The sequence below is a fragment of the Oryctolagus cuniculus genome, chromosome 5, assembly GCF_051225735.1.
Source record: "Oryctolagus cuniculus isolate XC-2025 breed Fujian yellow rabbit chromosome 5, ASM5122573v1, whole genome shotgun sequence".
Classification (NCBI taxonomy): domain Eukaryota; kingdom Metazoa; phylum Chordata; class Mammalia; order Lagomorpha; family Leporidae; genus Oryctolagus; species Oryctolagus cuniculus.
This window is the reverse complement of record NC_142871.1, coordinates 24,149,194-24,172,365: the sequence shown is the minus strand read 5'-3', so window position 1 is coordinate 24,172,365 and position 23,172 is coordinate 24,149,194. Positions and strand designations below refer to the sequence as shown.

The window sequence follows — 23,172 nt, the reverse complement described above, 5'->3', positions numbered from 1 at the left end:
TCCTATAGTTCTCATTTCTGTATTCTGTCATACTGGGCCCAGTGCTGGTGCTGTGTGAGCTGATGAAAGCAGACATGTTAAAAGAAAGTGTTGGAAATGAGAAGATCTGAGGAAAGGTATTAGTACAGCAGTTGCTTGGTTAGCAGTATCTTCAATTACAGTACTTTAATTTAAAATTAAACATAATCTGTTAAACTTTTACTTCATGTAATGTATGGGTCCAGGAGTCTAAGCCAAAGTCAGTGTGTGTGTGTGTGTGTGTGTGTGTGTGTGTTTTAAATAGGAAGTATCTGGGTATACATTAACTTTTAAAATTGTAACCAGTTACCCCATAAAAGCCAGTAATGTGTGAACTAATTGATTGCTTGTGAAATCCACAGCACATGGGGAAAATTAATTTTAGATGGAGAAAATATTTCCTAAAAGAGAAGAGGGAGGCAGAGTGCTATGTGTATATAGTGCGTCTTTTCAAATATAGTGTTTCTTTTACTCCCTACAGTAATTCCATGGGGAAGATATACTTGTTTTTATTTAAAGACAAAGGTATATTTGAGTTCTTTGGTAGATCTTACAGTGCGTTTTTTGTATTATTTAAAAGATGTACATACCATCTTATTCCAAATTCCTACAGAAAATCACCTAAAAAGTAGGATTTTTGGAAAAAATAGCAAAAATGCAGAAAGGGGAGAAATGAGTTGATTAGTAAGATATGGCCAAGAGGAGATAATTGACAGAAATCCACCTGTTTTATATAAGATGTCCTATCCGCTTATTAAACTTTGCATATAATTTGTCTCAATGTGTCACATTAGGCAAAGCAGTGAGGAAGATGAATGGTTAGTTGTAGGATGGTCGTTATTTATGAATTTTCAAACACACATTTGCAAAATGTGAAACATGGTTTTGTTTTTATTCCCTTTCTGGTCCTAAAGCCGCACCCGAACCTCTTTCCTAGACTCTCCTAAGTGGGACAGGAGTGATGTGGGGGGAATTTTCTTCAGCTATATGAGATATCTTGATTAATAGAACTCATCTGTGGCAGTCCTTGTTGTAAGCCAGGTGCAAGTAAATAAAATCACTTTTAAAACATAGATTGAGAGGAAGTTCTCCAGTGATTTTCCTTGTTTCTGGATCAAATTTAAACTTTATATTCTGGCGTCCTGATAACTCACCCAGTTGTTGTGCTATGAGGATGGTACCTCCTCTTACCTCTCTTTTCATTGATCCACTTTGCGAAGTGGTAGGACCCTTTGGAAGTTCTGTCTCAGGGCACTTTGCCGTCGCCATTTGTGGCTTTCTGCTCACACAGTCCGTCTTCACCCAGCTTTCTCTCTGGGCCCCACACTGCCCTTCTTCCCTGGAAATAGCTTCCAGATGGGACTGTTTGCTTTCGACAAACCTCAAGTCTGAATGCTTTACCAGTTTTTGACCTATTATCTCTTTCTGAGTTTCATTTTTGGCACAGGTACTCTGCTTTTATGATATTTTTTTAATACCCTGTAATATAAACTGAAAATACTCAGGAACTGCGGAGCCTGCACAGTGTTACTGCTTATGGGGAAGTGCCGTGCAGCTCTGCACTACTCCCTGCTCCTTAGAGCAGCTTTTCTTCAGTGGAGTCCTTCTTCCTAATGCCCATTGCTTTAGTTAGGGGCACCCAGTTTAATGTGTAAGGGGGTTAATGTCTATTGAAAACATAGAAAAAGTCTTCTGTATATAAAGTTAATTAGAAACGAATCCTAATAAAGAATGGGATGGGAGAGGGAGTAGGAGGTGGAATGGGAGTGGGGGTGGGAGGAAGAACCACTATATTCCTAAAGTTGTACCTATGAAATTTTCATTCATTAAATAAAAGCTTTAAAAATTAAAGTGAATTTTCATAATTTTATGTTCAGTTATGCTTTTTACATTACTCTTATTTTTACAAGTTAAAAGACATTAATTTCTTCTCTTTTTTTATTTTTAAAGATTTATGTATTTATTTGAAAGGCAGAGTTACAACAAGTTAGAGGGAGAGACAGAGATCTTCAATTCACTGGTTTGCTCCCCAAATGGCCACAGTTGGCAATCCTTGGCTGCCTTCCCAGGCCATTAGCAGGGAGCTGGATGGGAAGTGGAGCAGCTGGGACTCGAACCAGCATCCTCATGGGATGCTGGCCCTGCAGGTAGTGGCTTTATCTGCTATGCCACAGCGCCGGCCACAACTTCACCCTTTTCATGTCCCAGGGTAGTGTGCCACTGCTGCCAGCACACCGCGCTGATCCGAAGGCAGGAGCCAGGTGCTTCTCCTGGTCTCCCATATGGGTGCTGGACCCAAGGACTTGGGCCGTCTTCCACTGCACTCCCGGGCCACAGCAGAGAGCTGGACAGGAAGAGGAGCAACCAGGACAGAATCCAGCGCCCCGACTGGAACTAGAACCTGGGGTGCCGGCGCTGCAGGCGGAGGATTAGCCTATTGAGCCACGGCGCTGGCCATTATATATTTTTTAAAGAGTTATTTATTTATTTGATAGAGTGACAGAGAAATTTTTATTCACCAATTCACTCTCCAAATGACTGCAATAGCCTAGGCTGGGATGGGCTGGAGCCAGGAACACCTGCCTGGTTTCCCACATGGGTGGCAGGGGGCCAAGTACTTGAGCCATCTTCTGCTGCTTTCCCAGGCACATTAGTGGGGCGCTGGATTGAAAAAAGGCAACTAGGACTTGAACTTGTGCTCTGATTTGGGATCTCAGCTTCACAAGCAGTGGCTTGATCTTCTGCACCAGGGAGCTGGCCCCTGTCATTATTATGATCATTTCCTTTCTTCATTCTGCTCTCCCATGCTTTCATGGTGTCATTTGCTCTTGACTTTCAGTAGGTTGTTGTTGGTGACAGTGGGGACACCTCCTGACCCAAGTTACCAGGCCTGGCCGAATGGACTCTGATCCATGTTTCTGGCCATTCAAAACTTGCCTTTGTGATTATGGTTAATAATCATGAAAATAACTATTAGGAATTAATGATTACAAACACTTATTTTGTAGTTATTATGAAATAATAAATAACTTGGTTGGGATGTGCCTGGTGTTCAGATGTACACAATTGGATGATCTGGTTCGCTCTCAAAACGCAGGGGAGAGAGAGGATCCTGCAGAGAAAGACAGCTGCTCCTAGCCAGGTGACAGGCACAGACACTCATCAGAAAAATTGGTGCCATTTTCTCTCTTTTCCACTTCTCTCCTTCAGTCATGGTGTGAGCTTTTAGCATCCAGGTTGATGATGAACTAAATGTTTGCCTCATTTAATACTGGGAACATTTACCTGAGTCGGCTTTTTTAAATCTGTTAAACACTTTCCTAATTCCTGCGGTTCTACTTGTGCCTTTTTTTTTTTTTTTAAAAACAGATTCTCTTATTGCCTTTTCCTGCTAATGGGGATGGAGTGTGGGACGGTGCGGTTGAAAGCACTCAGATAAGCTGACAGTGCGGCAGTGGGTGTAAGGGCACAGCTGTTAGGAGTCAGCTGATGATCTTAAATCATCTCTGGCTCCTCTTATTAAACACACTTGCACACGCTTTAGTGTTTGCCTAACTCTAACCTGAAACGTCATATGAAATACTCTGGTCTATTTAATGGTTTTCTGTTATTTACACACACACACACATCCCACCTCACCTCACACCACACACACATATACCCCATACCTGATATCTGGGTATATGTGTATACACATATACTGGATAAGTGAGGAGTCTTCAAAAAGTTTAAGCAGAATGTGTACTATGAAAAAAGTACACACGAATTTCCAAACTTTTGCAACAAAGCAAGCCTATATTTCAATTCAGTTTTCAACCAACTTTTGGAAGTACTCTTACATGTAACATATCTTTGTGTACACATACATATTCACACACACATGCAACATACATAGAGTCGTTCAAATATAACCAAACTCTATGAAAGAGGCACTTCCATTATCACCCCCATTTTATGTCAGGTGGCCAGTGCGGAATGGTTAAGCAACTTGCCCATCGTAGTATAAGTAGTGAATGACAAAGCTGGAATTAAAAAGAAATCTAGAAACATACCAGGGGATTCCAATTTAATCCCATCAAGGTGGCATGTACCAATGCCATCTCACTAGTCCAAGTGATCAATTTCAGTTCGCAATTGATCATAATGAAAGGACTAAGAGTCAAAGGGAGCACATAAGCAAGTCTAGTACCTGCTAACACTAACCGATAGAATAAATAAAGGGGAGAGTGATCCAACATGGGAAGTGAGATACTCAGCAGACTCATAGAATGGCAGATGCCCTAAATAGCACTCTGGCCTCAGAATCAGCCCTAAAGGCACTCGGATCTGGCTGAAAAGCCCATGAGAGTATTTCAGGCATGGAAAGCCAAGACACTCTGGCAAAAGATCTCTGCGAGTGAGATCCCAGTGGAAAGAACAGGTCTTCAAAGAAGGAGGTACCTTTCTCTGAAGGGAGGAGAGAACCTCCACTTTGACTATGACCTTGTCTAAACAAGATAAGAGTCGGAGAACTCAAGGGGCTTCCATAGCCTTGGAAACTCATGACTGGAGCATAGGGAGATTACTGATGCCATAGACAGGAGTGTCAATTGGTAAAGTCAACAACAGGAGTCACTGTGCACTTACTCCTCATGTAGGATCTCTGTCCTTAATGTGCTGTGCATTGAGATTTAATGCTATAATGAGTACTCAAATAATATATTTCACTTTGTGTTTCTATGTGGGTGCAAACTGTTGAAATCTTTACTTAATGCATACTAAACTGATCCTCTGTAAAAAAAAAAAAGAAAAAAGAAAAAAAAAGAAAAGAAAAGAAACTATCAACTCCCAACTTGACTCTCACTGGGATTAAACATGACAATAGGTCTGATCTGATTTCATCATCATTAAAAAAAATCATCTATTATTTTTCACTTTATGTTTCTGTGTGGGAGCAAACTGTTGAAAGCCTTACTTAATGTATACTAAGCTGATCTTCTGTATATTAAGATAATCGAAAATGAATCTTGATGTGAATGGAAGGGGAGAGGGAGTGGGAAAGGGGAGGGTTGTGGGTGGGAGGGACGGTATGGGGGGGAAGCCATTGTAATCCATAAATCGTACTTTGGAAATTTATATTCATTATATAAAAGTTAAAAAAAAATAAAAAATAAATAAAAAATAAAAAAAAAAAAGAAATCTATTTATTTGAGAGGTAGAAAGACAAAGAGATGGAGAGTAGGAGAGAGTGACAGAGACAGTGAGAGCTCCCATTTACTGGTTCACTCTCCAAGTGGCTGCAACTTCTGGGGTTGGATTGGGGCTGGGGAGCAGCCAGGAACTCAGTTCAGGTCTCCCACATGGGCAGCAGGACCAGGTTCCTGAGCCAGCACTGCTGCTTCCCATGGTGTGCACCAGCTAGAAGCTGGAAATCAGTCGCTGGATCTGGAAATCAAATCCAGGTATACTGCTATGGGACACTGGTGTCACAACCATGTCTTAACGGCTTGGTCAAACCACCCACCCAACAGAACTGGAATTTAAAGTTGGGCAGCTGTGCCACATTCTTAATTTCTACCCTGTATTACTTAGTCTCTAACTCCAAATAAATAATATATAATTATAGTGAATGAGGCCAAAGTTATTTTATTCCTAGAAAACTCAAGAAACTGTACAAATGATTCCCTGCGGTGTGTGCTGTGTTGGTGAGCACCTATTGGGTGCATCTGATAGATTTATCGTCTCTCGACTCAAACCTGAGAGTGACTTTAGCAGCTGCCCCACTGTTGACTTCCTGGACCAGACATTTATTTTGACCACCAGATTCACTCTTGTGACTCATCACTAAGGGCTTCTGTGTTTTCTTAGTAGGATTTGAAAAATCAAGTTTGGCTCAGAGAAGTTCTCCCCACAGGGGCCTATTCAGTGATATTCAGTGAGACTGATGTGGGCAGTGTTGAGGAGTATATGCCACCGCCTTGAACAATCCTGCTTGTATGAAGGAGTAGGAAACAGAACCTGAAGACTTAGATGTGAAGGAAGTGTCTAACCCTGGAAGGCAAATCCTGCTTACATGTGGAGAGTGGCACTATTTTGGCTTGCCCGGCAATTCCAGGTCTGATGCCTACATTTCAGTCACAAAGATGTTTGCAGCTACGAAGGATAACCTTGGTAATTCTTAAATTTGGTGAATGGACTGCTTCTTTCAATAGGCTCTTAAATTGTGATCACTAAGTAAATTGTGAATTAAGTAATAAAATTTTATTTTGTAAATATTCTAATCTAATTCACCTTCATTCTTCTTAACAAGGCTGGTTGATGGGTTATTATAATAGACAAAAGTATGATAATTTGAATGGGGTCCAGAACAGTCCCTCCTCCCCAACCCAAATTCATGATGGGCCGGGAAACATTACAGAAAACACATTTTTGTGAGAATCTCCTCTGAATGTTAGAGGATACCAGATTCTCCTGGGTGTGAGCCCACAAAGCACGGTGTCAATATTTGCCTTAACGTTTGAAGTCACTTCATAGTGATTACCTTATTTTTTTCTGCTTAAACTTTCACAGAAACATTACAGTTGAATCAAGATAAAGGAAAGAATACATCCTTAAATTGATCTCTTTCTCTCCATCATCTAGTATCTTTTGTGATATCTTCAATATTTATTATAGTGTGAACAAAATAGTTTTTATCAGCTTCTATGACTTTTGGTGGCATAATCCAACCGACTGTATGTAAGCTTCTATATGAAGTAAGTTTTGGATAAAAGCTTCCAATTTTATGACTATGTTGGAAAACCTTACTTTTGTCGGCTTGAGGAATTTTTGCCCTCCTTTGGTAGCCATAGCCAATTTCACTGAGTTTTTTTTTTTTAACTTTTATTTAATGAATATAAATTTCCAAAGTACAGCTTATGGATTACAATGGCTTCCCCCCCCCATAACTTCCCTCCCACCCGCAACCCTCCCCTTTCCCTCTCCCTCTCTCCTTCCATTCACATCAAGATTCATTTTCAATTCTCTTTATATACAGAAGATCAGTTTAGCATACATTAAGTAAAGATTTAAACAGTTTGCACCCACATAGAAACACAAAGTGAACAATACTGTTTGAGTACTAGTTATAGCATTAAATCACAATGTACAGCACATTAAGGACAGAGATCCTACATGAGGAATAAGTGCACAGTGACTCCTGTTGTTGACTTAACAAATTGACACTCTTGTTTATGGCATCAGTAATCACCCTAGGCTCTTGTCATGAGTTGCCAAGGCTATGGAAGCCTTTTGAGTTTGCCGACTCCGATCTGTTTTAGACAAGGTCAAAGGTCATAGTCAAAGTGGAAGTTCTCTCCTCGCTTCAGAGAAAGGTACCTCCTTCTTTCATGGCCCGTTCTTTCCACTGGGATCTCACTCGTGGAGATGTTTCATTTAGGTGTGGTGTGTTTTTTTTTTTTTTTTTTTTGCCAGAGTGTCTTGGCTTTCCATGCCTGAAATACTCTCATGGGATTTTCAGCTGGATCCGCATGTTTTAAGGGCTGATTCTGAGGCCAGAGTGCTGTTTAGGACATCTGCCATTCTATGAGTCTGCTGTGTGTCTCACTTCCCATGTTGGATCGTTCTCTCTCTTTTTTATTCTATCAGAATTTGCAGACACTAGTCTTGTTTATGTGCTCCCTTTGGCTCTTAGTCCTATCATTATGATCAATTGTTTCACCGAGTTTTGTGAGGGGATCTTGGTATCCAGCTGTGAAGTTCTTTCTTGAGAAATTATTTCCATATCTCATCATGTTGCTTTCAGAAACACACGTGTTCTCTTTCGGTCCAGATGGGGATTGCTTTCTGTTTTCAAAACTCATCCCAGGCCTTTTGCTTGTCAAGAGGCACCCTGGAGGCTGAACATTTGGGTTATAGAAACCTTTACATTGGATGTCTTTTCATTCATTATTAATGTTCTTGCTATAGTTGTAGATTTTTTTTCTTTAGTCAATATAGACAAACTTTCTGTGTACTTTCAGTATACTTTCAGTACACATTTTCAGAGATAAAATTTATTTTAAAAAGTTTTGAAGTTTAGTGCGGTTTCAGATTTTCTGTCCATAAAGTAGCTGCATGGAGGCCTCAGAAGAGCAGCTGTCATTTGGTTGTATTGAATCACTAAATGTAACATAACATTTCACATTTGAAACAGGAAAAGAAAAATAATTTTATGCTCTAACTATACAACTTACCCATGTATGAAGTCATTGTATACATATTGTAAATATGGAAATAAAATTTCAAGTTAGACTTAATCACACAGAGAGTAATTAACTGACAATACAGCTGATGTCACTAATATTATTGTACAGAGGCTGGTGTTGTGAGTATAAATTGAAAAGAGCAGAACCTGGAGTTAAAAATAGTAGAGCGATGGGGCGGGGCGTGTGGTGCAGGAGGTTAGGCCATCATTTAGGCTTCTGGCATCCTGTATCCAAGTGTCTAGGATCTAGTGCGGCTTCTGCTTCCAAACTGTGCCCAAACTGCTGTGGGAAGCAGCAGTGGTGTGGAAGCCCTGGGTGAAGGTCCTGTCTCCTGGATTTGGCCAGTCCCAGCCCCCACTATTGTTGGCATTTGTGGAGTGAACCAGCAGATGGAAGATGTCTCTCTCTCTCTCTCTCTCAGGGTTGCTCTGGCTTTTCAAATATATTTACAATTTTAAAATGTGGTGGAGTGAGATGTGTTTGCCACTCCTTGCTGTTACGCAAAGAATGAGTAAAACAATGAGAAAGGAATAAACTCAGGTGGCCCAAGGGAAGAGAAACAGGGTGACTGTGGATGGCAGGGGTGCCTCACCTCTTGGAAGATGGTGGCAGAGTGGTGACTTCTGGGAGGACGCAGAAAGGGGGCCTTGGAGAGGACTTCTTCATGCTCCTGGAAGACTTTGCAAGCCCTGGGACTGAGAGTCCCCTGTATTTTCGGGGGTTAGACCTGGGGAAAGTGGGAAAAGTTTGGGGTTCACACCTGGGAGTTTGAGAATCTCCAGACAGTGCACCTGATCTTTCCCCTTCCTCCCCACTTGTATAAGAGAGTAGAGATTTATGTATTTACTGGAAATATTGAACTCTGAGTTGGCATCCTGATCCAGAGAGGATGACAAGGCCCTCGTTTGACATCAGGAAGATTAAGTGACACCAGGATGACTCCCAAGTTCCTGAAGCTGAGTTGCATACCAACTCCCAATTGGAGGATGCTTTCATTGGGAGTTCAGTTGAGTGACAGCAGTAGATTTATCAGTCTCTTTTGAGTTTATCAGTTGGCAGGTGACGCCCAAGCCTACAGGTTGTTGAACTTCATTGTGAAAGATGGAGGACTGCCAGCAGTCAGCGATGTTTGATAAAAGCCTGCGTCATTAGAGCTACACCAAAATACACAACAGGAGAAAGGAACTTAGGCGAAACAGAGGATTGCAACCTGTAATATCATGAATATCTTCAGAGGGGTGGGAAAATAATTGCTTCTAATATCTTCAGAGAGGTAGGAAAATAATTGCTTCTTTGAAACAACAGGATGTGATTAAAAACCTCACATTTGGAGAATAAGAAAGAGATCTTAGAAATTAAAAGTATGATTTTAGAAACAAATAGCTCAATAGAGAGGCAGGCATTTGATCTACCAGTTAAGACCGAGTTGAGCCAATCACATCTCATATTGGAGTGCCTGGGTTTGATCATTAGCCCTGCTCCCGATTCCGTCAGGTTATGTCTCAAGTAGTTGGGCCTCTGCCATCCATGTGGTAGACCTGAATTGAGTTCCAGCTTCCAGCTCACGCCATTATAAGCTTTTGGAAAGTGAACCAGCAGATGGGAGCTCTGCCTGTTTCTGCCTCCCTAAAAAACAATAACAACAATCACCAAACAACTGCAGTAAATGCTGGAGGAGTATTTATGAGTGAGGTAAATTCTTAATTTTTTTTTTTTTTTTTGACAGGCAGAGTTAGACAGTGAGAGAGAGAGAGACAGAGAGAAAGGTCTTCTTTTTCCGTTGGTTCACTCCCCAAATGGCTGTTATAGCCGGCGTGCTGCGCTGATCCGAAGCCAGGAGCTAGGTGCTCCTCCTGGTCTCCCATGGGGTGCAGGGCCCAAGCACTTGGGCCATCCTCCACCGCACTCCCAGGCCACAGCAGAGAGCTGGCCTGGAAGAGGGGCAACCGGGACAAAATCCGGTGCCCCGACCGGGTCTAGAACCCGGTGTGCCAGCGCTGCAGGCGGAGGATTAGCCAAGTGAGCCATGGTGCTGGCTAAATTCTTAATTGTTATTCTACAAGGCCTTATAAATAATGGCTGCCTTACAGTGAGGAAGGAGCAGTATAAGCATAGTATTTGGAAATGTATAAACTCATGTCAGAAGAAACAGCTAAACAAGCAAAGTGAAAGCAGGATGTGGGTAGGGCTACTGCATTTTGTTTTTCTATTTGATTAGAAACACGTACTTTTGAAAGTAATGTGAAAATGGAGTTGGAGTGGGCATTACGGTGCAGCAGGTTAAACCAGTGATTGGGATGGTTGTATCACACACTGGAGTGCTGCTTGGAGTCCTGGCTCCTTCCCTTCTACCCAGCTTCCTGCTGATGCATCCTGGGAGGCAGCAGATGATGGCTCATCTGCCACCATGTGGGAGATCCAGATGGGGTTCCTTGCTGCTCGTTTTGGCATGGGCCAGTCCTGGCTGTTGCAGGCATTCAGGAAGTAAACCAGTTGATGGAGCATCTCTCTATATATATCTTTTTTTTTTTTTTTTAAAGATTTATTTGTTTGAAAGGTGGAGTTACAGAGAGAGAGAGAGAGGGAGAGACAGAGAGAGAGGTCTTCCATCTGCTGGTTCATTCCCCAGATGGCTGCAACGGCCAGTGGTGGGCCAGGCTGAAGCCAGGAGCTGTATCCAGGTCTTCCACAAGGATGTAGGGGCCCAAGGACTTGTGCCATCTTCCACTGCTTTCCCAGGCTATTAACAGAGAACTGAATCAGAAGTAGAGCAGTCAGACTCAGACCAGCACTCGAATGGGATGCCAGTGCTGCAGGCAGTAGCTAAATCCACTCTGCCACAATGCCGGCCTCTCTTTCTGCCTTTCAAGTAGATGAAAATAATATAAATAGTTTAAAAGTTGAATTAAAAAGTAGGCTTATTTTGGTGTAGAAAATTTTGAAATCCATGCATGCTTTTTCATAATATGCATATTCCATGAACTCTTTGAAACCTCTGATGAAATTGAGAAATGTGTAATGAGTGATTTACTTTAGAAACCATTTTATTGAGAAATATTATTGCTACCATAGAAAGTGCTGCAAATATTACTGTTCTGGCAATCATATACACTTCTGTGAATAATTTGGGCCTCTAAATGTTTTCAGTAGCTGTGTTTTCTCAGCCATCATTTCTTGCTGTGGTTATCCTAAGATTTTCTATACCTTCTGCCAGGCCTGCCAAGCTTTGTGGCTTTAGAAACCATCTAAATCATCACATTGTGCGTGTGAATTGTAAATATCCAAATTATTTTGAGTCTACTTTCTTCTCTCACACAAAAGCTGCATATTTCCCCATACTGCTAGTGATGGGAGTTGCTTTCTGTTGGATATTTTACACTTGCGTTATATTTAGCTTCCTAGTAATGGAATACAAATGCAGGGGACTGGGAATTCTGAATGAACACTAACGGCGAACAGACTTTCATGCTGAAGTGCGAGTCACTTTCCTTGGGAAGTAGCTTCCTTCTGTTGCACTCTCGCCTATAACTGTAGAAAGCTACTGTGCCACCAAAGACCTTCCCTCTTAGATGATTAAGGGCCCTCCCAATTTTAGCTGCTTTCTGCTGCTTGGGGCTGCTGGGACCTCCACTTTCCTTCAAATCTCATTGCATTGGAGATGGTTGTTGGGAGGATTTGTATCTGAAAAGGGAAGCGTTCACCCACTTCCAGGAAGAATTCTCATGGGAATGATGGGGTATGTGGACTTCTGGAAAGAGTGTAGTGTTACATTTATTGTGTGACATTGTGAAAGTGTATGAGTCAGGTTCCGTGGAGATGCAGAATTGATAGGCTGTGTGTGTGTGTGTGTATATATATATATATATAAATAAAGGGGGATTTATTAGGAGGAATTAGCCCACATGGTTATGGCAGCTGAGAGGTCCCATAATGGGATGCCTGCTGGCTGGAGACCTTGGGGAGCTGGTATTATAGCTCAGTCCAAGTTCAAGGTCTTCAGAACCAGGGAAGCTGATGGTGTAGCTCTCAGTTTGAAGCTGGAAGTGTCAGTGCCAGCAAGAGGGGCTCAGGCATAGGTCTTAGAATTCAAAGACCAGCAACTGAGGTACAAGGTGGTAGTCGATTGTGGTCTGGCTTCTTAATTAATCTTTCCAGCAACCCCCGTGCCCCTAGCCAATGGATGGTGCTGCTCACATCAAACCCAGGTCTGCCTACGTGGTCTATTCAGATTTATTCGCTAATCTCATTGGAAAGACCCTCCTAAATATACCCCAAATAACAGTTTTCCAGGCTTCTATGTATTCCTTATCCCAGTCCAGCTGACATCTAAAATTAACCATCACAGGCAGGGGTGGTTAATACTCTGAAAGAGACGTTCCACCCACCTCTGGGTTAGGGCAGGCTGACCTTGGGGTTGGTGTCTGTTTTAGAGACAGTACAACCTGGAGAGGGTGAGTGACAGGAGAAGTGGGAGGAGGAAGGAAGCAGGGTCATCTCCACCCTGTCATTTCTCTTTGGGCGGCAGAGAGTGAGAAAGTTGCTGAGTGGAATGGGGAGTCGCTGAATGGACCTGGCCGGAACCTGCCTTGCTTTGTGTAAGAGAATCGCTGTGGGGTTTGCTCTTCTAGAGCAGCCCTAGACTCTGGATGCTGATCCCTGGCCTGCTGTCTCCATCCAGGCCTGGCCTTTCCTGTCTCCCTCAAAGTTCTGCTTTCATTGGAGGTTGCAGGTATACGTGATTGGCTCATGCAAGCAGCCTCCCGCTCAGTGTTGATGACTACTCAGTCACTCCTCGTGGTGGGTTTGTGCAGATGTTCACGGAGTTGTCATAGAAATGAGATGGAGGTGCACCTGCAGTTGGTAGTCTGCAGCTCAGAACACATAAGGTAGAGACTGAAGCATAATGTATTTGATAGCCCTACTTGTCTGGTCAGGATAACTAATAGTTGAACTGTTCAGTAGCTATTAAATATGTTAATGTCCCCTGTGAATTTCTCCTTTATAGTTGTTTTGTATTAAAACCAAGGAAATGAATATCTTTGTATATTACAAAAATAGCTCCTTAATTTATGAATTTATTTTGAATCACCTTTCTTTTAGAAATTGTAATTACTTTTTGTGGTGATAAATATGTTTAAACCATTGAAAACAAGATATAAATATTTTTTGGTGTATCAGATGTTCATTGTCAATGATCATGATGTAGATTGGGGTTTTCACTTTTTGTCCTCACCCTCAACCCCTTTTTATTTCCCATGGGCCTTTATAGCAGTTTGGTGAATATTTTGAAGTACATAAAATAAAATATCTGACATCACAGAAAAAGCAATTTTTTAGGCCAGGTAACTTATTTATTTATTTTTAAATTTTATTTGAGATATGCAAGTTTCATGCATTTTATATATACAGATTTACAAACATAGTGATACTTCCCACCCTACCCTCCCTCCTGCCCATGAGAGGAAACCAATTCTACTGACATATGCAGTTATCAAAATACTTACAAAGCCTGTAACCCTATTTGTGATAGTGTAATACTTGCATTTTAACTAGTGCATTCAAGCTCTAATTGCTCTAAGTGCCATACTGTTCTGAAATGGTTCTGAGCCCTTGATGTTTTCCAAGATACCTGCTACAGCTGTAAGATGATGGTGCAAATGGCTATGATTTTTCTTATTGATACCATCAAAGATGTGTTAATAGTGCATTTTGTGACCTACTTTCACAATAGCAGGAGATATACAGTTCTGATAGAGGTTAGTGAACATATCTGATTGTCTTTACTGTCCAAGTTCAAGGGTCCCCTGCCTTGTAGTAACTCCAGATGGAGATGATGATTCTGAGTGAGTGAGTGTTTCCCTAGAGTGTGACAGTGACTGCAGAGTACCATGCAACATTTTTTTGGGGCAGAGACAACAATTTTAAATGAAAATACTCAAACTCTTTGGTGAGTGCCCCATATGCCAGGCTCTGTTGTAGGCATGATCAATGAAGCTGGCGAACACCATGATGATGGTGAAGTGTAGACCAGTAGGAGAAGCACATATCAAATGGAGGAATATACAGGAATATATATTCCTGGTTACTCGCTCAGGGCTAACATTCTGCCATGTTGTGGTGGCAGATTATGAGTGGACTTCACTGGCCCTGGGCAGGTGTCAGTGATGGAGAAGCCCTCCTGAAGGAGGCCACTGAAGTCAACAGCCCGAGGTGATGGAAGACTTTGGCTGAAGGCAGAGTCATGTGCACGCTCCACGATGTCAGAGCTTGGCCTGCAGAAAGCTGTGATGAGGCCAGTGGCTGGGAGTGAAGTGGGCAGAGGGCTGTGCGTTGAGAGTGGCAGGAAGGTGCATTTGTGCTTCACTCAGTAGTGTTTCCAGTCCTGCGTGGAGAGGTATCACTTACCTTTCAGTTTGACGGCATGCATTATTTAGGACATTAATGGATGGATCCCTAGAAGCTTTCAGGCTGAGTTTGGAGTGTATCGGTTGAAGGATAGATTGCAAAATCTATGAGAGCAAGCTCTCTTGTCTGAGCTGGAAACTTAAAAATTTATTGTTAAATTCCTTAACATTTTACCTCCCCTGGATTTTTATATATCTGGGATTTAAAGAAAACCTAAGGAGAGTGTGAAAATCTAGGCTTCTCTGTATCCCGAAACAGTTTGAACAGTGGTATTTGTCAAGATGCAGGCCTTGCTGTTCCTTGCTGTCGCAAGTCCAGAGTTGAAGGCGACAGGCTCCACACCTGGCCAGGATTGGGCTGTGCAGGGCGGCAGGAATGTGGCCGTTCTGGTCGGGGCGGTTCGGGAGGGACTCATCTCTCCAGGGTTCCTGTGCTGCGTGGCCCTGTTTTTCCATTTGACTCCATCAAAGTACATTCTCCAGCCAAGGGGCACGCATATCTTTGTGACTTCAGAAGACATGTCCTTGTTGGTTTGGGAGACTTAACTGCCTTTGGAAGACGTGCTGAGCCTGCAAGAAGTGGAAGTGATGTCTGGACCTGCAAGGGAACATGGCAAAGAGTCAGGGGCAGGTAAAGAACATTCTGGTTACTCAGCCTTCTTCATTGGTTCGCTGAGAGGAAACTGAGGCACGATTCAGTCTGTCAAGAATTAGCGGGGAGAGTGAGCAACAGATTCTGAATTATTTTGTCCTCTGGGAGACTGGGAATTTTTTAGTAAACATTTTCTCTTAATAAAGAGAACTTAATGATGTCGGTTACTGAAAACGTTTTGGAATGTTGATTTGCTTATGGGTCCTTTAGGATGGCAGCATGGCCAGCACTGGCCTGGTGCAGGGCCTGTGGTGTAATGTGTGCTGGCTGAAGGAAGTGGTCTGGGTCCAGTGTCTGGAGACAGGATGTTAACTTATTCCTTCACTTCTCGGTGCTGCAAGAGGATTCACTTAAAAGTGTGTGTTGTATGAAAATCTTACGAGGTTAGATTTCATCCAGATGATAAATGAGTTACAGGAGGTCTAGCCGGTGCTGTTACAACTCTCCGACGATTGAAATGCATCAGCACTGCTGCGTTCGTTTAATTGGTCTGTTTCCATCTTGATTTGCTCACTGGCGCACTTTGTCGGTTCTTTCCTACCTGCTGGTGCCAAATTCCGTGACAGGCTGCTGGGGAACGGACACATAAAGCCAGATCCCCGCGACAGGCACCGCACACGACGGTTCAGAGCAGTGTGCCGAGAGAGGCCTGTTACCTTCCAGGTGCTGTGGGAACACAGATGCAGGAAGATTAGCTCCTGGGGTTTTGTTGTGTCCTAGAGAAGGGATTTTCGAGGAGGCAGAAAAAGGAGGAAGTCCAGGCTGAGGGGAAAGCGTGGCGTGGAGGCAAAGTCTCAGCGAGTCAATGACATGGTGAGATGCTGCTCCCTGTTTCCAGGGCAGCTCCTCTCTCATTGCTCAGCACCACTCTGGCCGGCTTTCAGCTCCGGGAACAACCTCTCTCCACAGGCTCCCAGCTCCTTCTCCTCGTGCTGGGATGGGGCATTGGGTTAAGTGGCACCTCCTCAGGGGAGCCTGACCAGCACCCATCTGAAGTAGATTTTGTCCGGTCATCCGTCCTCCACCCGCCCCATTGTCTGCTTGGCACAGTTATCACTGATGCTGTGTTTTGTTGCCTTTGTTGTTGATAAAAGTTCCCAAGTCGTGATCTCCTTACGGTCAGAGGCCAGGATGATCTTGTTCCCCGCTGCGCCCTTGGTGCCTTGTACAGGGCCTGTCCTGTAGGGATGGCAGCTCCTGAGGAATGAATGAAAGAATGAAAGAAGAAGTGTTGCTTAAATAACAAAAAAACACTTGTAAGGAGCTTGCTATTCCCATACATTTCTTGAAGTTTGAGGTAGTTTTAACACTGAGAGACTCTCAGCCGAGACTTTCATTCAAGACCTTTGGCTATTATTTCAAGGTAAAAGAAAGTGGGGGTATTTTGTATCTTGGAAAGAATAACTTGAAAAAAAAATTTAAGAATTCTTTAAATTGTTGATATGAGTAAAGAGATTCTGCTTGTCATATTTGTTATAAACAAAGGAGAAACTAATAAATCACTTAAATTAATAAAATATTTGTTATAAATAAAAGATAAATTAATAAATTCAAAGTTTAACTGAGTCATCTTTCATAGCAATTCTATAATGTTATTTATTTCATTGTATTTTTTAAATTTTTAAAATTTAAAAAAATTTTTTTTGACAGGCAGAGTGGACAGTGAGAGAGAGAGAGACAGAGAGAAAGGTCTTCCTTTTGCCGTTGGTTCACCCTCCAATGGCTGCCGCAGCTGGTGCGCTGGAAGAGGGGCAACCGGGACAAAATCTGGCGCCCTGACCGGGACTAGAACCCGGTGTGCTGGCGCCGCAGGTGGAGGATTAGCCTATTGAGCCACGGCGCCGGCCTTCATTGTATTTTTATTTGTACCGTTCAGTTGTCTAAACCTTCTGACCATTTTGGTGATTTATTGTTATTTGCACACTGAACACTTTATTATTATAATTAATATCCTTATTTTTTAACCTATTTGAACTCTTTAATTTTTGTAACCAGTAATGTTATCACACTGATAGTATTCTTTTTATTCAATACTATATTCACATAGCAAACATTTTCCATCTGTGGGCTAAATTTCATTGCCATTTCTTCACTGCTTCTTTTATTTTTTATTTTTTTGAGGGAGGGAGGGAGGAGAAGAGGGAGAAGGAAAAGGAGAGGGAGAGGAAGAGGGAGTGGGAGAGGGAGAGAGAGAGAGAGAGAGAGAGAGAGAGAGAAAGAACCTGACTGCTGGTTCACTTTCCAAATTCCTACGACACTGGGAGCCAGAAACTCAATCTGTGTCTTCCACATGCGTGGCAAGGATCCACGCCTCTTACCTCCAAGGGTATGGCAGGATGCTGGAGTCAGGAGCTGGAGCTGGGTGTTAAACCCGGGTGCTCTGATACGGGTTGTGGACATCTTAACTGGTAGCTTCACTGCTCAGCCAAATGCTTGCTCCAGTTCTTATGGCTCACCAAACAGCTTTGTTTCTACACCATCTTATCCACATTTGTATTTGTGTTATAATGTCAGGTATTCTGTAAGACACTTGCCATAACATGTTAAGAGCTGGTTATTTTTATCACGTGGAAAAAGAATATGCACCCAAATTTATTTTATACATTCCTTAGTAATGTTGGGTGGAAAACATTACATGAAGTAGCATATTGAAAGGAAGGAAAATCTAAAAGTGGATTGCTCCTGTGGTTGATTGCTTTTTCCCATTTTTATCTTCCTCTAATGAGAATTCCCTGCATACTGTCAAGCAGACAAGGCTCTCAGCTTCAGCCAGGGCTGGGTGGTTTGCACCTTCTGATATGTTCCTCGGTAATGTGTTTTGCCCTTTGGCATCTGATTCTAACTTTTTGTTCTCTTCTTAGAGAGAAGAGAAAAAATATGTTTATAAATCACCCCCAAAAGCAAGATTTTGTTATCTTGATATTTGAAGAGAATTTTTTGTTTATTTGTTAGTTTCATTCATTCCTTCGTTCTTTACTCCTCATCCATTCAGTACATATTTATTGCCTCCCTACTGTGTGTCAGGCAATATGGTAATTACTTGGCAATGAAAAAATATATTATTGGGATGGAGGTTTGGCCTAGTCATTAAGTCACTGATTCAGATGCCTTGCCTGCCTGTATCAGAATGCCCGGGTTGCAGCTCTCTCAGTTTCAGCTTCCTGCTGAGGCACACCCTAGGGAGGCAGCTCATGGATTTGAGTTCCTGCCACCCATGTGAGAGACTGGATTGAGTTCTAGGTTTATGGCTTTTGCATGGCCCAGTCTTGGCTGTTGCAGGCATTTCCAGTGGATGGAAGCTCTCTCTGTTTCTCTCTCTCTCTCTCTCTCTGTCTCCTCTGTCTTTCAAATAATTAAAAAGAAGACAGGAAAAAACAATTTTTTTTCTGGAAAATTATATTGTGACCAATACTGAAACTATTTTAGGATAAACTCTTTTAGGGGTGAGGTAAGTGAAAGAAGTTACATGTCAGCAGAGATATGATGTCTTGTGGTCTATTAATACATACACACACTCACTCACTTGGGTTAGTGAAATTGCTCCTGGCTAGAGAATGGTGCTGATGGCACCTCTGACATCAGTTCCCAGTGTTGGGTTTCTGTGTTTGGGCTCTTTGTGGTGCAGAGGCGAAAGGCCTTTTCACCGGAACACTGCACCTGTTGCTGGCTATTCTTGCATATGAAATGCAGAGCCTAGAGTCACTTGCTTTCGTTTCCTCTTCCTCCCCCCTCTTTCCGGTGTGGGGGCAGATTAGTAATTTATGTGAGGTGTAACCACACCTTCTTCTGCCGTGGCTTGATTTTCACGGAGCAGTGCTGGACCCCTTTGTCGATCTGTTGCTGAAAATCTTCGTCTGAGTAACCTCAGGAGTCCGAGGCGTGTGTTGGTGCCAGGGTTTGCTACTGGGCTGGGGTGGAATGGGCTTCCAGCAGCAGCTGCTGCCACCGGATACCTGGGAACTCATTGCTGTTGAGGAACATGTGTTTCCTTTTGGCCTCCTGTGATTTTTGGCTGTGACTCTGGGGAAAAGAGGAAGCATTGTATAGTATCGTTTACTTTCATAAAAATAACTTGCAAGTCTCTAGGCATCACGTTGGTTCAGGCCATGCTGTTGGAAACCAGTGAGCTGCTTTAGAAGGTACATACGCGATACGGTGAGAAGAAAGGCCGAAGGCCGTTGGGCTAGGACCTGCACTTAGGTTGCCCAGACTCACGACACGAACTTGGTGTTTTACACTGTGTGACGGAACCTCATTTACCTTGTTCCCCAGTTGTGAGTTGAATGCTTACACAGATTACCATGTCTGAGTTTTGTAGGTATCAGTGAAAGAACTTTGAAGATCAGGGACCAAATACATGCTGATGGTTGAATTAAGGACTTGGGCAGTTACAACTTCCTACTGAATTGGCAACCTCCAGGCAGGCATCTGTGCCCCGCATTCCTACTTTAGAGGCAGCTGTATTACACTGGCTGTATTTATCCTTGTACAGATACACAGATTGACTCATGGACATTTTGTGGAGGAGAAAAACTTTATGGAAAGTGAAGCTTTCTGTGAATGGCACATAAATGGTCCTAGCTTGCAAACTTCTGAGCGACTTGCTCACCTTTGGGGACTGCTCCAGAATAAGTGTGCTTGGCTTGGTTTGTGCCTTATTTCTGGGTCATTGTGGCTCCTTTGTACACCTTCTGACATTGTTGCTGGCTCCCTTCTCCCATCTTTCTCCCTCCTTGTGACTCCTTGGCAGTCTCTAATCATAGCCTGTCTTTTCCTTTCTTCCTTCTGCAGCATTGCCTCCCACCTGTTTACCCAGCCTCTGCCCTCTCCGTCCCTTTTTGCAAGCTCTGGCCTGTCTCTGTACTTGAACGTGATCCCCGAGGCAGTGATACAACAAGTATCTCAACACTCTCGTCTGTAGCACTTGGTGTTGAGTCACTTGCCTGGTCTGGGAACTGGTTCTCTTCACTACTGTACTATATGGGACATAATAGGCACTCAGTGAACCTATTGTTAGCTGACTGGCTCTCACGGGTGCTGCTCCTGGGACTCAGGCCCTCGGCACCTGCTGTTGTTCATAAACTTGGAAGTGATCATCATTCTGTATTCTTTGTTCCTCACCTGGTTGCTTCTTGGGAACCCTCTGTATCATCATGAAAATCATAAGGACTGATTTAAAATCCCCCCCGCCCCCAGTTTTTTAGGATCGATTTCTCTCCACTCTAAGCCTGATGTTGGGACAAATGGATGATTATGTTTTCTTTCCAGTTCAAGAGATGTAACACATGAGAGTCTGGGTGGGTGTGCCTTGCATTAGACAGGACTGTCTTTGTGTGGTGCCAGCGTCAGGCTGGATCTGCCGATGACTCACACGTGTTAGTAGCCCTGTCTTCTGAGTGGCCAGCGTGCTCAGATTTGCACATGGACATTTGCATGAGAAAAACAGCATCTTGTAGTCTGGGTGGAAATGCATGCAGATGTGTTTGATGGAGTACAGTAGGAGATGCCCAGTAGAAACCAGTTTGTAGGCAGGGACAGTATTGCCTGATGGAGTGGGGAAACTGATATGGTGGGAACTTCAAGCCAGACTGCAGTATCTCCCCAGTAAGGTGATTGACAGTAGACAATGGCCAGACCCTGGCTAAGTCGGCACCCTTGGCTCAGGTTTTCCAAGGTAGAGATGGCCACCACAGGTAACCAAGGACAAAGTGCTATGAATGACCTCATTTGGCTGCAAAGGCTTGTGGGCTCTACAGGACACTTAGTCACTTCTCCCACCGGGCTTTCTTTATTGCTAACATCAAAGAATAATCTCTGTACAGCTCTTCTTTACACTTTTCCATAAGGCTTGAAAATTCTAGAACTTTCTAGAAACTAGAGATGTTTTCTTCACAAAGCCCACAAATGCACTTCAAGAAAACCCACTTTCTGTCTTTGGCTGCACAGCTTAGCAGGTTGCCAGTTGACTGATAAAAATAGAACTTGTAGACAATTCAGAAAAATCACCCCCTTGTTTCTTTTAAAAATATTATTTAAAAATTCCTGTTTCTTTTTTAAGCATTTGTACTCTTTCATGGTCTTCTTAGATAAGTATTTTTGTCTCTCTGAAGAGCCTTGGCAAAGGCTTTCCTTCCTACCACGAGAATGAGTTGTTTGCTGCTGGCATTTCTGTCCCAGAGGACTCTGCCTTAAGCTGCTGGGAGTGCACAGTGGATCTAGTAGATTGAATACTGCTTCTGCAAGGTGGCAGCCTCACTTGGCATCTAGTAAACGGCCTTTCTGCCACAGGTCACTGTTATACACTGGATGGTTCACTATATTGGGGTCCAGGCAGTGCCACTTCTGTTTGGAACAATACTGTCCAGTGCGTGCACCTGTATGTGCATGCTCACATACACACATGCGCACACACACACACATGTGAGAGGAGGGCCTCCCTGGAGAGAGCCCCAATTCTCAGAACTCTTCTCACTTCTCTTGGAAGAGGAATCTGGGTGCACCTGCTACCTCTCTGTTGCCCTTCCTTTACGGATTGTTGTCTACCTATAACTCTGACTACATTGACATAGCTTTCTTGAGATAGTTGTTTTAACTTAATTCTCAAATATGACTTCTAGGAATTCCTTTCACCACTTTAGTCCAAGCAGGTATCTTTGACTGTATTTATTTATTTTTTTAAATATCTTTTTTCTATTTTTTAAAGATTTATTTATTTATTTGAAAGTCAGAGTTACACAGAGAGAGGAGAGGCAGAGAGAGAGAGAGAGAGAGGGAGAGAGAGGTCTTCCCTCTCTTCATCTTTGCCTCTCTCTGTAACTCTGCCTTTTTCTTTTCTTTTCTTTTTTTAGAAAACTTTTATTTAATAAATATAAATTTCAAAAGTACAACTTTTAGATTATAGCGATTTTTCCCCCCATAACCACCCTCCCATAACCATCCCATCTCCTACTTTCTCTCCTATCCCATTCGTCATTAAGATTCATTTTCAATTATCTTTATATATAGAAGATCAACTTAGTATATACTAAGTAAAGATTTCAACAGATTTCACCCACAGACACACTAAGTATAAAGTACTGTTTGAAGACTAGTTTTACCGTTAATTCTCATAGTACAACACATTAAGGACAGAGGTCCTACATGGGGAGCAAGTGCACAGTGAATCCTGCTGTTGATTTAACAATTGACACTCTTGTTTATGGAGTCAGTAATCACCCTAGGCTCTTGTCATGAGCTGCCAGGGCTATGGAAGCCTCTTGAGTTCACAAACTTTGACCTTATTTAGAGAAGGCCATAATCAAAGTGGAAGTTCTCTTCTCCCTTCAGAGAAAGGTACCTCCTTATTTGATGGCCTGTTTTTCCACTGGGATCTCACTCACAGAGATCTTTCATTTAGGTCATTTTTTGCCACAATGTCTTGGCTTTACGTGTCTGAGAAACTCTCATGGGCTTCTCAGCCAGATTTGAATGCCTGAAGGGCTGATTCTGAGGCCAGAGTGCTGTTTATGGCATTTGCCATTCTATGAGTCTGCTGTATATCCCACTTCCCATTCTGGATCGTTCTCTCCTTTTTAATTCTATCAATTATTATTAGCAGACACTGGTCTTATTTATGTGATCCCTTTGACAATTAATCCTATCTTTATGATCAATTATGAACTTAAACTGATCACTTTAACTAGTTTGATAGTATTGGTACATGTCAACTTAATGGGATTTGGAGTCCCATGGCACATTTCTAGCTATACCATTAGGGGTAAGTCTGAGGGAGCATGTGCTGAACTGTATATCTCCTCCCTCTCTTATTTTTAACTAGGATCCATTTTCAGTTGAATTTAAACACCTAAGAATAATTGTGTGTTAATTAAAGAGT

The 23,172-nt window shown here is 42.6% G+C and overlaps 1 protein-coding gene across 7 annotated transcripts in view; it reads left to right on the top strand.

Annotated features, from left to right (window-relative positions):
- UTRN (utrophin) overlaps positions 1 to 23,172 on the top strand; it is a 580,255-nt gene that overhangs the window by 34,631 nt on the left and 522,452 nt on the right. Inside the window, exon 1 of one of the 7 annotated variants that reach the window (XM_089333662.1) lies at positions 15,028 to 15,278. The exons of 5 other annotated variants lie outside the window; for them this stretch is intronic. In XM_089333662.1, the coding sequence (XP_089189788.1) occupies positions 15,236 to 15,278 (43 nt within the window). In that variant the 5' untranslated portion in view covers positions 15,028 to 15,235. Of the gene's footprint in view, positions 1 to 15,027; positions 15,279 to 23,172 lie in introns of those variants that run through there. One more of the 7 variants, XM_089333661.1, reaches the window with a different exon arrangement.